Source organism: Pteropus medius, unplaced genomic scaffold (genome assembly GCF_902729225.1).
Source record: "Pteropus medius unplaced genomic scaffold, Ma_sr-lr_union100, whole genome shotgun sequence".
In the NCBI taxonomy this organism is placed as follows: Eukaryota; Metazoa; Chordata; class Mammalia; order Chiroptera; family Pteropodidae; genus Pteropus; species Pteropus medius.
Genome location: NW_024343733.1, coordinates 5,971,681 through 5,988,452, shown reverse-complemented (window position 1 = coordinate 5,988,452; position 16,772 = coordinate 5,971,681). Strand labels below are relative to the sequence as shown.

At 48.4% G+C, this 16,772-nt stretch overlaps 1 protein-coding gene and 1 long non-coding RNA gene across 5 annotated transcripts in view; one reads left to right on the top strand and one right to left on the bottom strand.

Annotated features, from left to right (window-relative positions):
* The window catches only part of CABP1 (calcium binding protein 1), a 21,111-nt gene extending 12,081 nt beyond the window's left edge, over positions 1 to 9,030 (bottom strand). The window contains exon 1 of one of the 4 annotated variants that reach the window (XM_039868329.1): positions 8,317 to 9,030. In XM_039868329.1, coding sequence (XP_039724263.1) covers positions 8,317 to 8,964 — 648 coding nt within the window. In that variant the 5' untranslated portion in view covers positions 8,965 to 9,030. Of the gene's footprint in view, positions 1 to 954; positions 1,689 to 8,316 lie in introns of those variants that run through there. The other 3 variants (XM_039868331.1, XM_039868332.1, XM_039868330.1) reach the window with 3 other exon arrangements.
* Positions 9,031 to 9,067: 37 nt separating this feature from the next.
* On the top strand, positions 9,068 to 16,675 carry LOC120606796 (uncharacterized). The gene is made up of 3 exons (XR_005653991.1): positions 9,068 to 9,633; positions 14,268 to 14,356; positions 15,255 to 16,675. It is a non-coding gene; the product is annotated as an uncharacterized LOC120606796 (long non-coding RNA).
* Positions 16,676 to 16,772: the final 97 nt, after the last annotated feature.

Sequence of the window (16,772 nt, the reverse complement as noted above, 5' to 3'; positions counted from 1 at the left end):
GGGTGGGGGCAGAGGTGCCATTAATTAATCTGAGACCTTGGGTAAGTCAATTGATCTAAGTGGCAATTAAGTTCTTTATCTGGAAAAAGAAAGCACCACAGGAAAACATCACTATCGTTCCTTCTTCCTTTAATAAAATCTATGAGTTTCTTCTACAGCCTGACTACAGAAGGCTAGGAATACAGGTAGAGCCCACTTGAAGCAAAACCCTCTAGATGCAAGTCCAGGCTTGCATGAGAGATGCATTAGAGGTGATTATTTGCTTTTCAAAAGAAATTCTTGCAAAAGGAGATGATCCTGGTATATAAGCAACAAATCCACTACAGAAAGTGACATATAGACACCTTTGCTCAACATCCTATTTATTAATGGAAGCAATTCTGGTCCCTGAACCAGTGTGGTCCAAGTTGAGATGCTCTGACCTGACTTAAGAATTAGGGAGGGTAGAAGGGGGATACCCTGCTTGCCTCCTTTCAGTAGCCACAGGGTCTACTTCAAAATCCACCACTCTGAAGGCTTAGAGACCACCAGAGACCCTCGAAGGAGGTGAATGAGCCCTCAGCCCTACTGCTGAAGAGCCTTAGCAGCAACAGGGACAAAGCTCAGCTCAGCGCAACCCTCTTCTGATCCAGCTCTAAGGGGTCTGTCCACTCTGACATCCTAAGGAGCCATGCTTTTCATTTTACATCTCAGGAGTATGCAGTTCTTTCCTAAATCTTGTATGAATTCCCAAACACAGTCCTCCATGCAGCTCCAAGTCCCAATTTCAGCTCAGAGCCTGGGACACAGAAGGGAGGGAATCTGGAGGTAGGAAACAGGAAAGTAGCTCCAGGCAGAACCCACACCAACGATGGCAAGCTTCAGAAGCCCACCTTTTCCACGTTCAACCTCTGGGACAGGGGGGAAGATGATGCCCCCAAACCCCTCCCCATGCCCCAGGTCTCAGAAACATACCTTCCTTGAGAGATTTCTCAGTGGAGACTTGACACAGTTGCCCATCCTAAGCTGAGGCAGCCCCTCTGAGGATCCCCAGGTCCATGAAGGAGGCTCCCGGGGGCTAAGAGACCTTAGTCCCTGTTACCGCCAACCTCAGCCTCTCTCTGCCCCGTGCTCTTCCTCCAGGACTAATCTGAGTCCTCTCTCTTGCGCGCGTGCTCTCTCACTCGTCTGCCTGCTCCTGCTGATTTTTTTTTTTTTTTTTTTTTTTTTTGGTGGATTGTGTGTGTGGGTTTAACTTTCTGGGCACTTTCTTAAGGAGATGAAGGCAGGAGGGGAGCATGCAGGGCACAGAGAAAATAGCCTGGAGAGCTGATGGCAGAGGGCAGCCAAGCTGGAAAAGGCTGCCGGATCATGTCCATCAGATTAGTGCTCAGTCCTCTCTGTCTCGGGCTCAGGCTCATTCCAGTTCCCTCAGTCCCTCCCTGCCCTCCCACCGGCTGCCAAATCTGCTAGGGAGATTGCCTCAGGGCAGGGGGCCTAGAATGACAGCTGCAGCTGGGAATTAGGCCAGCAGACCCAGAAGGAGAATCGGGCTAGTTTGGGTACCCAAAGCCAGGGTGCCTCTCAGCTCCCAGCCTTGTGTGCGCGCGCGCGCGCACACACACACACACACACACACAGAGCACACAGGGACAAACACACATCCTAATTGCCCCCTGGCAAGCACAGCTGGAGTGAGAGCAAGCAGCTCCATTTGAGGGCCTGGGATATCTTGTGACGTCTCCATCACGCTCCATTTTTCACACTTGCCTGTCATTGAAATGGGATGAGGCTCCAGGGACTGGAAGCACAGCTGAGCCAACAGCAGTGAGCAGTTCCTTCTGCTTGCTCCCTTCACCAAGTGCTCTCTCCAACCCAAAGGAAACCAAGAGGGTCCTGAGGGGCCCATGATGGAGGCAATGCTGGCACAGACGGCGTGAGTGAGGGCTACGAACCTTCTCCTAATCCTCTGCCTAATCCTCAGAGAGAATCTTTCGCCCGGCTTTCTTGGGGTGTAGAGCAGAGAGGCCGCCCTTTGCGAAGCGGTCTTCCAGGTCTCATGACTGGAACTTTGCAGGCGACTGGCTCTTCTTCGTCCCTCCAGGTTCCAGCTTTGATGTGAATTCATCGCAAGCCTCAAGTGTCACATTTGAGACCTCGAGTCCCAGCCAGATGACCCCGGAGAGGAAGTGCCTGGTTCCTTGCGCCCAGCTTTTCCCAGCAGGGGGCACCAGAGATAGGTCAGGAAGCCGAACTCTTAGCCCCTGATGCAACAACCCTTACATGCATCGCATCCCTGAGTTTTCAGTCCAAAGAGGCTCCTCTTCCAAAACTTTTTGCCCACTTTTTGGGTGGCTGGTTAGAACTCCCATTAGAGAAGATGGGTGGAGGCGCTGCCCGGAAGGTGCCACAGGCTCGCTGCCAGGGAGCTGGGGAAGGAGGTCTCTGGAGAGCTCTTGACGACAGTGCTGCTGCTGACGACAACGGAACGGTTTAGCCTGGGGAGTTATTCAGTAACTTTGTTCCGGCCAAATCTCCAGAGGGGAATATGGAGAAGGGCACCCCCTTGGGACAGAGCGGGGAGACTGGGTCCTAAAGGGCAGGAAAGGGGGTGAAGACACTGGGGAATTGGAATTGAAAGAGTGAGCAGCCAACTTAAGCGCCTTCTTCAAAGCCGTGTTCCTCAGAAACAGAGCATGAAGCAGCATCTCCAGGGGCTGGGGTGAGGGGTCAGAGGTCAGGGTCATGAGGAACAGCAATGGACTCAGATGAATGAGAAGTATCTGCAGGCCTGGGGTTGAGTCCTGGCTCTGCCAGCTTCTGACTTCTCACATTTCAGAGCTTCAGTTTCCGTGCGTGGAAAATGGGGCTTCCTCTCTCTTGCTTATAAAGCGTATGTGGGAAAGTGCATGGCACATAACGGGTACTCTATAAATAATTATTAACATGGAAAAAAAGAAGTACCCTTTGTCCAGTGTTCATGTGCCAGGCACTATGCCTGGCTCTAGAAATGCTGTGGGCAACAGGATAAACACGGTCCCTTCTTTCAGGGAGCTTACATCCTAGCAGCTGGGCAAGAGAGATTAAAGAGCAGGGAATACACATTTAATTATGTTTCAGGTAAATGCTATGAAGGGGAAACACAAAAACTCTGAGAACTCTGAGGCAGAGGAATCTGACTTATTCCAGGGGCATCAGGAAAGACTTGTAGACCGAAGCTAGAAAACTGACCATTTGTAGACTCTTTTGAAAAGCCAGGGTTCACCAGGGACCTCACTGGAGGAGAGATGGGTTAGGCTTCAGATACAAACTTAATTCATATCGACTACACAAGTAGATACATAAAAAGGCAGCGCAGTATAAAGCAGAGATTCTCAATGCTAGCTGCAGATAAGACTCACTGGGGAGCTTCCCCAGAGATTCTGACTTATTAGATATGGGTGGGCTCTGGACATTGGTGATGTTGAGTACTCCGGGAGACTCTAACCTGCAGCCAGTGCAGAGAACCACTGACACAGAGGCTAAGAGCTTGGAATGCAGTCAGACAGACTTGGGTTCAAATCTCACCCTGCTGCCTAGCATCTATGTGACCTTTAGGACATGTTCATTTTTCTGAGCCTCAGTTTCTTTCTTTATAAAATGGGTCCTCTAATAACCCTTTCCTCAATAAGGGCTCTTGTGAGCAGTTAATGAGATAATCCATGCAAAGGGTCTGGCACAGTGCCAGGCACCTTCTAGGTCTTAAAGGGAGGGGTATGGTCTCCATTCTCACAGCAGGGCATCCACTCAGACCTGGTGACTCCTGCCCCCTGCAGGCCATCCCAGAACACAGCACCCACTTGTCAACCTTGGGATATGCCTCTGTCCTTGGAAACAGAAGACAGAAGACAGCAAAACCAGGCCCCTATGGAAAAGTCACGCACTTTAAAGAAACCTCATCCTTTTTCAAGGAGGCTTGAGGCTTAAGGGCAGCAAGAGATTCAGGGATTCAAACCCAGAGCTTGCTTTAGCTATTTTGGACTTGGCAGGTCCCCAGGAGCTAGCTGGTGGTCCTAAGGGACAGGGGTAACTGATGATCTGGAAGTGACAGTTGGCAGAAAATTTTTAAAAGGGCTGAATGGTGGGGGCTTCTTGAAGGAGCAAAGCACATCGCACAGTCCTACCTCCCCATCCCTACTCACTGTGGCAGCAGCCCCGCACCACCCCCTCCCCGCAAGCCACACTTTGAGCACTGGAATGGAATAATAGGATCAGAGGGATGAGAAGGATAAACCCATTGCTGATTATTCCTGATTAGGAGGGAGGCTGCCTTCAGTGGCCCTGATCAGTTCTACCACCAGCATTTGAACTTGGATGGCAGCCCAGTGCTAAGACGCTCAGGGAAAGCTAGGTCATAACCTGAGAAGTGCTTTAAGGATGCTTCTGACAAATAGGAAACATACTAAGGTGACTTCCAAACCAGCATGGTGTGGCACAGGCAGGTTGTTCAGAGATAGGCAGACCACATCACAGTCTTCTGTGACCTTTGGACAAACCACTTCCCCTCTCTTGGACCTGTTTCCTCATCTCTAAAATGGAGGAAGATAATGCTACCTTCACAGGTTGCTGTGCAGATAAGATAATGAGAAGATATTTTCTCAGTTGTTTTGTGGGCTCTAGACTGAGGTCTCCAATACCCTTGTTGCTTCCCTAAAACAGCCAGAGGCAAACACAGATATCCCAAGGGACTTCCCATGATTGATGTTAACCACAGACTGACCTTCTCCTTCCCCTTCCCCAGGCCCCAGAGGAAAGGCAATAGGGGCTCCCAGCCCTTTCTGCAAGCTGTAGGGAGACACTCGTAGGGAGACACTTGGTGGGGCAAGAGTGAGTACTATACACAGCCCTCATCCTAGGAACATAGGTCCAGTGTGATTGAATCTGTTAGGAGCCAAACCCTCATGCTCTCTCTCTCCTATCTAAACTATAGGAGCTAAGAAAGCCCTGCAGTCCAGAGGCTGGAGATACAAGTCATTTATTCATTGACTCATTCATTAGTATATAGGATCATAGTGATCCTACTATGTGCAAAGCAGTTTGGGAATTGGAATAGCCTACCCAAATCAAAAGAGATGTCTCTAAAGCTAGAAAAAAAAAGAATGGGGCAGAGCTGTCAGTTTAATTCACAATTGCCTCCTCTACAAGAGTGTTTCTTTCTAAACGTAGGGCAAGGAGCAGAAAGACTGTTTATAAAATAGTTTTCCAAGACCCAATGCCAAGAATTGTCCCAAGTCATGCCTATTTTGAATTAATTTCTGATAGCACATCTTCTCTCTAGGCAGCTGGGTGGTATGTCCATAGCTGGCCACCAAGAGAGTACTAGGGAAGGTCCTTTGTCATTCAGCTCCTTCCTTTAATGGCCTTCCTCGTTTGGCTCAGAGACAGCTTTCCAAGTACCTTACACAGGCCCTCATTCAGACAATTATTATATTAAGAACATTAATGAGGGTTGCCCTTTTTCCAGCACCCACTCTGAACTAGATCATTTCATATCCTTAATCTCGTATAACCCTCATAATAACTCTGCAAGGTAGTTTTTGTCACTCTTATTTCTTGGATGAGGAAACTCAGACCAGAGAGAGAAAATAAGAGGCCCAAGGTCACAGCAATAGGCAATGACAGAGCTGAGACTGGAACTTGCAGTTCCACTGTCTCCTAAGCCACTGTTCCATGCCTTAGCATTAAAACCACACTGTCTCCCTGCAAGCAGTAAGGACGCTCTGTCACTAAAAGAATCCTAATTCCTGTTTCCCCTAATGCATGAGTGTATTTTTGGTACCTTCAGTGTCACTTTGAACCCTGGTTCTCCCTGATTCTACTACAAATGGCAGGAAGAAGGCCTGACATAGCCTTGGCAGTTAATCAATAACAACAACAACAATAATAATAATAATAACAACTAACATTGATAGAGCCTTTGCTCTGGGCCACACACTGAGCCAAGCTCTGTACATATCTCCATATCCCGTTTAATCTCCCCAAAACCAACTGGGGTCCTATGATTATCCCTATTTTGCAGATATAGAAACAGGCTGAATGAGGTTAAAGGATTCATTTATGGTTAAAAAAATAAACTCGGGAGACATGAAAAAAATATACTTCCTCAGGGTTAATATTTTACCCTAAGCAGATCCTATCTGAAACTTTCTGTATTTAGAACCCCCTTGCCCTTCTCTTGGTCCTGACTCTGTCTCTAAGGACAGAAATCTCAGTGCAAAAAGAAGGGAAGGAAAGACTGATTCCAGCTTCTCACAGGAGACTGGAAACTCTGATACAAAGTCCCAGGCCAGATTTTGTTGTTCATGCAGCTCCCTTAGAGCTATCAGCAGGAAGCCTAAACGGAACGCACTGAACTTTAAAGAAAAAATCAGCAGCTCCAGAAGTAACAGCTTCCAGAGGGAGGTAGTAAATATTTGATGGGACCTTCTACCCCTTCCTGACTCAGGTGACTCTGGTGACATTTTAGAACACTGGGCTGGAGAATATTCTTCATTTAATGACCGAAAAAGTAGAGGAGGAGGAAAATCAGGTAGCTGAGATGCTCTGAGCTCACAAAGGCCCCAGGCAGGCAAATTCTGCAAGACTGGAAAGAAAGGGCTCTTTTTCTAGGAACAAAGTTAGATCACCAGCAAACTAAATAACTAGAAAGTGTGTGACTGTGGGCCAATGGCCTACCCTTGCAAACTGCTAAATTGTAAGCTCCAAACTATCCAGAACCCTAACTATCTTGTTCTCTCTTGTCTCCCTAAAGCCGAGCAAATGCATGAGCAAAGTAGATACTCAAAAAAAAAAATTGATAAATGTATGAATAGGTGTCACCGATTCAAAATACAGCATTCCTTTTGCAATCCAGACCCGCTCCACAGACCACTGCTGCTCTAAACACCCTACACCTCCTCACTAATACATAAGCCACTGCAGTGAACTTCTCCCTCAACACATTGCCGCACTAACTCTCACAGCTCTGCATCCAAATCTCTACACTGGAGAACTGTTTCCAGCTAACTCGGCTAACGAGAGCTCCCGGTAGGAACAAAGCCATACACTGCTGCCCTATCACAGCAGCCCCGTGCAACCCAGATCCATGTGCAGCTGCCTTCATGTCAGACCTTGACCGGCATCAGCCACCGAGGAGTAGTTTTTTGAAAAGGAATTTGCAGATCTGAAGCAAAACACACACGGCCTCCCTGGAATTCTGATCCAGCATGGCAAGCCAGGAGCTTAAAACAGCTTCTTTACACTACATCCAAGCACAGAAATGCTTGCACCCACCCCCCACACACCATGCAAACGCTCTGATCAGACCTCCGCATCACACCCCTCCTTGGCTGCCGCAGAACTGTCTCAAAGCTGTGCCAGTGAGTTTGACTTAATTATGGACTCGAACCTGGAGGAAATCCTGGCTTTGCTCAGGAGTTCACAGGTTCCTTTCTGCTGAGCCTCTCTCCCCAGCAGCACATCCCCAAACTGCAGACCTGGATTATGACTACAGGGCTGTTTTTAAAGGGCAGATGCCCAGCTGCCTGGGACCCTTGAGAGAAAGGCCTAGAGGAAACCAAAGGAGCCATTGGTGATCCCTTAGTGACCTTTCTGATCCTAGAATGCATGCCAACTCAAACGAGGGTTTGCTGGATGTTATTCCACGTCCTGTGACTCACAACTGCCCACCTGCCATCCTAATGGTACCCCTGGGATGACAACCTCCTTAAAACACCTCAAAGTTGCAGTTTGAGCAATAGCTCTGTACAGCTCCTTCATGCCTACCCAGACACTTCTCTCTTCTCACATTTTAGCTCTCGGAACTTTTCCCAGGTCTGGGGGCATCACAGGCAATGGCTAGTGTCCTTCATCCGCAAGCAAGGCTGTATGCCCCGAGGTTCCCACTCTTGACCCCAGGACTTCCAACCCATTGCTTTCTCGGGTCGTTCACTGGTTGGTGGTCTTGGCCAGAGGCTAGAGGAGTGGATTTGGGGCCACCTGCTCAGAGCGCCCCTCCTTGACCCCTGCAAATTTCCAGGCGGCTTGTGGAGGTCAACTCCTTCCAGGACTGGCCCATTCTGGCAGAGGGAGGGAGGCTAAGCGGTGGTGCCTCGCCCAGAAGAGGCCCCGAGCGTGGACAGCGCACAGGGTGCTGAATCAGGCACGGGGGAGGAGCGCGGGCTAGGGAGCAGAGCTGCAGGACTAGGGGGAGCGTGACCCCGGGGTCCGCAGGTAGCAGGAGGACGGCTGTGGGTGTTCAGCCGCGGCAGGGTCCCGAGCGCCTCTCCAGCAAGCACGGACGGGAGGCGCGGCCCTTACCTGGCCGAAGGCGGAGCTGAGCATGGGGCGCAGCCGGTGGAGGAACGGGTCTGCCTCGGACGCGGCGGCTGGAGCAGAGACCCCGCGACCCGGGGCTCGCAGGGAGCCCCGGAGGCCAAGTGCCGGGGACAGCCCCCGTTCCTCCCCGTCCCGCCCTCGGGCCGGCGGCAGCGGCGACGGGGGCGAAGGTCGGGACGCCGGGGTCGGCAACGCCTCCCGGGGCCTGCAGTGCGCCTGGGGGAGCCCGCGCCGGCTCCCCCGCGCGCCCTCCTCTCGCGGCGCCGGCCGGCACAGGGGCCTCCGCGAACTGGGGTCCCCGGACGGCGGCGGCGTGCCCGGGCAGGTGCCGGGCGGACGGCGACTAGGCAGCCTTGGCTCCCGGGTAGGGCCGTGGCGGGGAACCCGGCTGCCCCCGCTTGTCGCCGCCGCCTTCAGCAGCGACGTCTTGGACTCGCTTTTGGCGATGTGCGAGCTCATCGCGGTGGGGCCCGCGCTCGCATGGCCCGGCAGGGGCGGCGCGGTGCGGCGCGGCGCGGAGCCCCCGGCGGGCAGAGAGCGGGGCGCCCGGCGGGAGCCAAGCCCAAGGATGCGCTGGAGGCGGGCGCCGTACCCCGGCCGCTTAAATGCGGCCCCGTCGCCGCCGCCCATGTGACAACGCAGCCTCTACGCCCGGAGCCCTGAGTTCCCCGGCGGCTGGCGATGCGGTTCTGGAGGGGCCGCCGACTGTCCCCGGAGAGCCCACCCCCGGCTCCCGGGCGGCCCAGGTACTGCCGCGCCCCGCCCCTTTCCCCGCCCCGCGCTCGAGGAGCCCCGCTTCCGGGCGGCCCCTGGCGGCGGAGGGGGCGCTGCGGCGCGGAGCCTGGAGCGCAAGGGAAGGGGTTTGGCTAAGGGCCCCAAAGATGCCCAGCCCTTAGTATCGCCGGCACTCACCCTTCACACGCCTGGAGGCTCCTACAGGGACCCGGAACCGCTGGAACCTCCAGAATACAGGCGGGGTGCACTCCCCATGGGGTACAACTTTGGAACTGAGGACGAGAAAGGTGCAGTACACTAGAGACAGACCCAAGAGAGGATGAAGAAACTCTGTGACACCACTACTCACAAACATTCTGCAGGAGGCAGAATGGCATGAAAGGGCACGGCTGGAAGGACGGGCTCCACTCTGTGGCCGCTTCATCCAGTCCCACGACCATGGAATAGGACCAGAATGACCCTGGTAAATCAGCCACAGAATTTTCAGTTCTCAGAACAAAAGAGAAGCCAGGTGGCATCTGTATAATCTGGATTTTGCAGGGCCTGGTGATGATCAAGTCTCAGGTAGGACCCATTCGCTGCCCCTCCAGCTCTCGTCTCCCCTCACCTTCATGCCCTTCTAGATGTTAGAGAAAATTTTGCTCTCGGCAGGCAGCCAGGAAGTCACACAGGCCTATTTTGAATCTCAAATCCTAGCTCTGCCACTTAACATCTGGTCACTTGGCAAGTGTCATCGATCTGTCTGAACGTTGTTTACCTCTTTTGTAAAATGCAGATAATAATCATAACTAACTTCTTGGTAACATCGGATGACACCATGCACACGAAAGGCCTACGGCAGTGCTTGAAACAGGACGCACGTGCAGTTAAGCTGGTTCTCTTCCCTCTGGACCTTATGAGGCCCCATCTACCACCCCTTTAGTAATAGGGTACTTGAGATTTGAAGGTTGGTGAGGTGTGAACTCCCCAGGTTCTCTCTGTTTCAGTCTCTGGCCCTAATGCCACCCGTGCATGAAAATAGGGCAAGTCTGGTCGCCACTTAGCCTCAATAGGAGGACAGGTGGAAAGATTGCCAAATTGCTTCGTTCATGCAAGTGTTCGCCCTTCTCTGCACTGTTTGCTTTTTTTACATACCCAGATGCAAGGAATTAAGAACAGGATGGGTGGGGAAAGCAACTGCCCAGACGCCAAAGTGAACAAGGGAAGCGTGGCAAACTTCCCCAGCTCAACTACAATAAGGCACTGAATGGCCAGCCATATCAAAGCCACTCAGGTTTCCTAAGCACAAATATTGAGGCAGGCTGGGGTGCCGCCACCCTGAAGCTTCAGCACAATATCCACTCGGATATGAAGGGTATAAAGGGTCCACGCACTCAGAGTTCGGGGTCAATCAGTATCTTACCTGTTCCAGCCCTGAGACTAGTCAGTGTTGGGCAGGATTAACAACAAATGGACATTCTGTGTAAATCACAGACAATGATGTCCCTTATCAGAATCCCGCAGGAGCTGATGAGAGGCGATGGTTTGAAGGGTACTCCAAATCCCTGCTATGCTACTCATGGTTATCTTCTGAAGTTCCCTCAATATTCTTGGGCAAGACCTCTGTCAGTAACTAGTTTCTGAAAAAGTTAAGAACCTGGTTACATCACCTATGATAACAGAGTAAACAAAATAAATCCAGATTATGTTCATGAAGTGAATGGATGAAACACTTGCACGCAGATCCTGGATAATCCTGGATATGTGCCAAGATTCCATTTGTAAAATGTGTTAATTTGGTTATTCATTTAAAAATACTTCTAGAACTAGGCACTGTGTTAGGTGCCTGGGATACAAAGATTTATCCATTCATTGAACAAATACTTGAGTGCCTGTTATTTGCCGGGCACTGTACTAGGTACCAAGGACATGGTGGTGAACAGAACAGTCTCTATCCTCAGCGACAGACAAATAAACAACTATATAAAAGCATGGGAAATTAATGGTGACACACTGGTGGCATTTAGTGCTGTGAAGAGAAATAAAGTGGTAAGAGAGGAGGGCTTAATGGAGAGTGCTATTTTAGAGAGTGATCAGGGAGGGCCTCTCTGAGGAGGGGACATTTGAGCAGAGACCACAATGAAGGAAGGGAACATATATACCCAGAGGAAAAGCATTCCTGGCAGAGGGTAGTCAGTTCAGAAGTCTTGAGGAGGGAACATCTTGGCATATTCAAGAAGCAGAGACAAGTGAGGCTGGAATGAGCAAGGGGAAGGGTTGGTGAAATGAAATTGGAGAGGAAGGCCGAGGCCAGACAGCTAAGGGCTTTATTTTTTTCCTAAGTGGGAAAGGAAGCCACTAGCGGTTTGTGGCCGAGGAGTGGCATATGGTTGTTTACATTGTTAAAGGATCACTGGCTGCTTTGCAGCAAGTCCACTGTTGGATGGCAGTGTGGCAACGTGGAGCCAGTCAGGTGCTGTCACATGGAACAGGTGAGAGAGAGTGATGGCTTGGACTAGAGTGATAGAGGGGGAGGTGGTAAGTACTGATCGGATTTGGGAGATGTTTAAAGAATTATGGTAAGCTTCAGTCCCTGCTCTCAAGGAATTTGGGGGGTGGGAAGGATAAAACCTACTAGAAGATAAGGGAAATGACGAGCTAGGTCATATGGGAGCACCAAAGCAGAAGCTTTAGGGGAGATGGAGAAGGCTTAGAAAAGATGACATCTGAGCCGCATTTTGGAGAAGTAAAACTACACCAGATGAATTAGGAAGGTCATTCCAGGCAGAGGGGATAGTTTAAAGTGAAGACTTGAGAGCGTGAACTTGCATAGTGTGTTTGAGAATCATTTAGTGGTTTGCGGGCGGAGTGGGGTGGAGCAATAAGGGCTGGAAAGGTGGTTGAAACCAGACTGTGAAGGATCTTGAACGTGATATTCAGGAGTTGTTTTTTTTATTCTCTGAATGATAGAGAGTCCTTGAAGCCGTTATGAGTGTGTACAGGGCATAAGCAGAACTGTGTTTTTTAAGATAATGCTGATTCATTGTGGGGTAGACTAGGACACTAAAGGCAACAGCAATAAGAAAATTAGGTTTATTCATTTAACAAAAATGATTGCGTACTCACCATATGCAAGGCATTGGGAATGGAGCAGTAAATAAATTAACATCATGCTTTTCTTTATGTACTTTAAGTCTGCTGGGGAGGTAATAAGGACTAAATGTAGACTAAATAAGGACTAAATCTGCTGGGTCAGATTCAGGAAGTATTTCAGAAATACTATCATTAAGACATAGAAAGTCTTAGATGTGGAAAATGAGAATGGCTTGCCTCTCTGTGAAATATAATGGGAATATAGTTACTGTAAATATCCTGCCACATAGAAACAATTTTTAAATAATTCTTTTGCGTTGTATATATATATATACACCTTTCTAGCTTTGAAAGCATTTTCACAGAAAGCCTCTCACTTGCTTTAAGTGTTATACAAATTGTAATTATTAAGTAATTACATGTTATATTATTTGACTGTATAACCTTTGGTGAAAGTTATGCAAAAGAAGAGCTGTTTTGGAGTGCTAGAAAGACATCCTGGCATCCGAGGGCAGTTGGAGAACATTGGCCTGGAACCATGACATTGGTCTAGAGAGAACAGAGTGTTTAGCCATCTTTATGCCTTATTTTTAAGAGACTCTATTCAGGAGGAGTAAGGCAGGGTTAAGGACAAAATTCTGAAAATGTGTATGGATCTCTCATTTAACAGATCTCCAGTTAATAATGCCATGTTCCTCCTGTAATAAACTCCTTTAAAAACTGATCATTACTGACCAGGCTGTATGTCAGGTTCGGAGTCTTGAAAAAGGTTGTAGAGCATTTGCACGGTGGTGCCTGAATTAATTCTCTGTGATGTTTCTTGTCTAGCTTGTTCCTTTCTGCTGTTGTCAGAATCAAATCCTCCTCTTAATCTCTCCCTTGTTTTCAGATGACAAAATCTCTCTGTTAGGTTTCCGAAAGCCGGGATTACAAAATGTTCTTATGGCTTTAAGTCCTCTGTGATTGCGGAACTCAGGAAAGGATTGGATGAAAAAAAATTGAGGGGGGAGGGGGCAGTCAGTGAACTGAACAGGGGATTCCTTTCCAGAAATCTGCCTTTGGACCCAAATGTTCATCACTTAAGAGGATTCCAAGATTTTAAAAATAAAATGAAAAGAGATGTGGATTACAAGAATATATACATGTGTCAAAACTGAACTTTACACGGAAGACTGTACATCTCACTATGTATAAATTATAACTCGATAAAAAGAAAAATCAAGCAAGCAGGACAGATAAAGTGAAAATAATAATGATATGTAGAACCAACTACTACTGGACTGTCTTAGGGACCATGAATTACGATTTTCAAACTAGTGGTAACTGAACTCGGTGAAAAGCTTTGACAGTGTCGGAAGTTGTCAGAAGCTGATTCCTATGTAGGCCATTAGTTATCCGTGGTCTTGTGGGTGCCGTGGGTGCCCTTCATCTGAGCTAGTAAATTGTTTTTGTTTCTTGGTTTCAAGGGTAAAGGAGAGAAAAAACACAGATGAAGGGAATTCCATCTCCTACAGATGACTGATGGTCAGAAGTTACCATCTTTTAAGAACAGCATATCTGACCTTCAAATAGTAGAACATATCATCACCATTATTCTCTTCCAGAATATTCCTCCCTCTCCCTAATCCAGAGCAGTTCCCAGCCTTTCTAAGATCTTGACTGGGTATAGGATGTGATAACCACCCACCCCAGGCATGACTCCTTTAATACAGATGCCACACCCCTGAACTCCAGCAGTGCAGATGCATACCTTCAGTATACCATGCACCGGAAGTCACCATTACCTACATGCAGTTTCCATTAGCTGAAATGCAACCCATGTTCAGATGACCTAATGACGCTCCAACCGCAGTGGCCTCCTTGATTATCTGTCTCCCCACTAGACTGTATGTTCCATGAAAGCAGAGATAGGGTTTGTTTTATTCACTACTGGATATCCAGTACCTCGCACGGTGACTGACACATAACAGCACAGTAGACGCTAACCTAATATTTAGTGAATGAGTAATAAATTAAAAGAAGCGAGAGATTATTGTTTTTATAGAAATTAATCCCTTCTGCTTGGACTCAGTGCGGGGAAATGGAATTGAAAGAAGTCATGGTTTGGTTTGATTTTCTCCTTTCAGACAGATCATTTCTATTGTATGTATCTACATACAATATGGATGCCGAGTGACCAGCCAGCATAAAGGCACAGGTGACCTTTAAGGACCAGGTATGTCTTTGCCACAGATGGGAAAGTTCTATGTTTTAATTGCCTGGGGGTTCCACCCAGAGTCAGAGTCTGCCAACAGGGCAGTCTGTGAGCAGGACGGTTACATCTGTGGCACTTGGCATTGTGGCTGGCCCTACACCAAGCAGACCTCCTGGTATCACACGATTGGAAACAAAATGGGTTCAGCAAATGAAGCTCATGTTCCTCCTGCATGGAAAGGTACAACTATTTGTGAAATTACTGAAAATAAGACCCTCTCAACAGACTTGAGTATTAGCAGAGGGATGGGAGGCACTTGGGAGCTCAAAGATGTAACCATTTACCAACCGATGTGGAAGTATTTCAATATTTTAACAACTGAAAGGCAATACCAGAGCAGGTCACCTGATTTCTGGTCCTAAATGTAAGTAGAAGTAAACCCACCACAGGATGTCCAAGAAGCCTCTGCTTCCTTGAAAACTGCCATTTCTGGGTTTTCGGATGAGATATATAGGCAATGTCTTTTCCTGGACATCTAAACATTGTGGTTCTGGCTGACGGAGCCTTGCTGGGAGGCTCCTCACCTTACAGAGTTCTGAGATAATTTTCCTTTAGCAAGGGTGACATCACTGACCTGAAGGTGGATTCCAGGCAACTGCCTTATCTGGGGAACAATCAGGTATGTGTAGGTATATGACTCACTGGAAGAGAGAGCAATGCGGAGACCTTGTCAAGCAGACCTCTACTCTCCCAGCTTTGGCACAGCCAGCCCTGTCCCGAGATGTACAAGGAAGTCGAAGGTCTAGAGCTAACATCTCAAAGACACTTAGGCTTTAATGGAAAAGGGCTTTTAGAAAAGACCTGGCAAATTCTATGCCCTTTCAACTTCACTTTCTGTTCTCTTTTTATCTGCTTTCAGCATTTCCAATCAATCTTGGAATGAGAGCCCAAGGCAAGAAGCCAGTGGTGCCTGAGAAATGCTAAAGAGCAAACCAATGCAGGGAAACAAATGCCAGCAAGGGACCCCATAGCAAAGAGACAGACACTGTGAGCGACTCTCTTGTTACCATGAGGCTTGCGAGGCGTGTATGCAGGTCTTCGCATTGGCACCATCTGCCAATTCCTCAGGAGGACAGAACAAACCAGCGAGGCATGAAGATTAGATTATGTAACGCTCGAGGATTGCTGTTTTCAAAGAGGAAACAAATGGAACGAATTGATTTGCTTGTCAGAGTCATGTCACTAAAGGCGACCCGTTCCCTCTTCCAAACAGACCTCATTAAAGAGGGGAATGATTCACAGATTCAGAAAATGGGAGACCACAATTGACTCCATTCGTGAGAGCGAGTCCAATTTCCACAGTTGCACCGATAAATCCTGTTCTGATCCCCTTGCCTGAAAAATGACTATTCAGCTACTACCTAAAAGGTACCAGTATGGCAAGGAACACAACTTCCAGTTGCCAGCTACAAACAAGACTGAGAACCTGGGTGTTTTGCCTGAATTAAACTCTCTTGCTTCTGGGAAAGCAGCATCTAATTTTCGAGACCACTGGGGTCATATTGACTATTTAGAGCTCTAAACGGGTGCTTTGATAGAGCGGGGATGTGGTCTTAAAAATACATGCAGCGGGAAGGAGATTCATTGCATTTCTCGGGTTCTTTTGCCATTGCTGGGCTTCTCTCAGAATGCCCAGCACAATACTTTTTATAGTGTGTTCACTAGATATGAACCAATGACAATTCTGAATCTGCTACCATAGTATCATTACCGAAGGTTTCTTTGTCTCACTAAGATACCAAGATTTAAATGTCAAATCTTTATTCAACACAGAAATGAAGTCTGCACTACCAGTTATTTTCCATTTGCCCCTCCAGATCCTTGTTTCCATCCATCCTGCCCTTTGCCCTAAGGTGCCCACCTGTCTGGATGACATCACTGGCTCCTTTGTCCTCTAGGTGCCTTTTGGGTACAGCCAATGGGAGGAGCAGCAGGAACCGGAGGACAGGAGAGTGAGGTTGAAGTATTTTATTCCTCAAGTTCCCTCCTTGCCAGATCGCCTCAGGTTGGTTGTATCTTTTGATTAAAGGTCACTGCTCTAGGCGGCCCTCTCCACACACGACTCTCTCTCTCTGGGCTCTGGAATTTCTTCCAAACTTCAACTTTCAGATCTAGAAGTAATGAAGATCCTAGCTATTACCAGCCGCCTGAGTGCTACACTGTCCCTACGGTTTCCCAAACCTTTATAAATAGTCCCTTTATTAAATCCTCCTCTGATGATCCAACTTGGGTGTGCCATCTGTTTCTTATACAGACCCTGACTGATACACCTACCACATGTGTCAGTCTGTTCTCGGCCCTGCACCACTGCTTTGTTTTTTTTTTGTTTTTTTTTTAAAGCAAAATTAATAATACAATATGCTACTACTTGATAGTT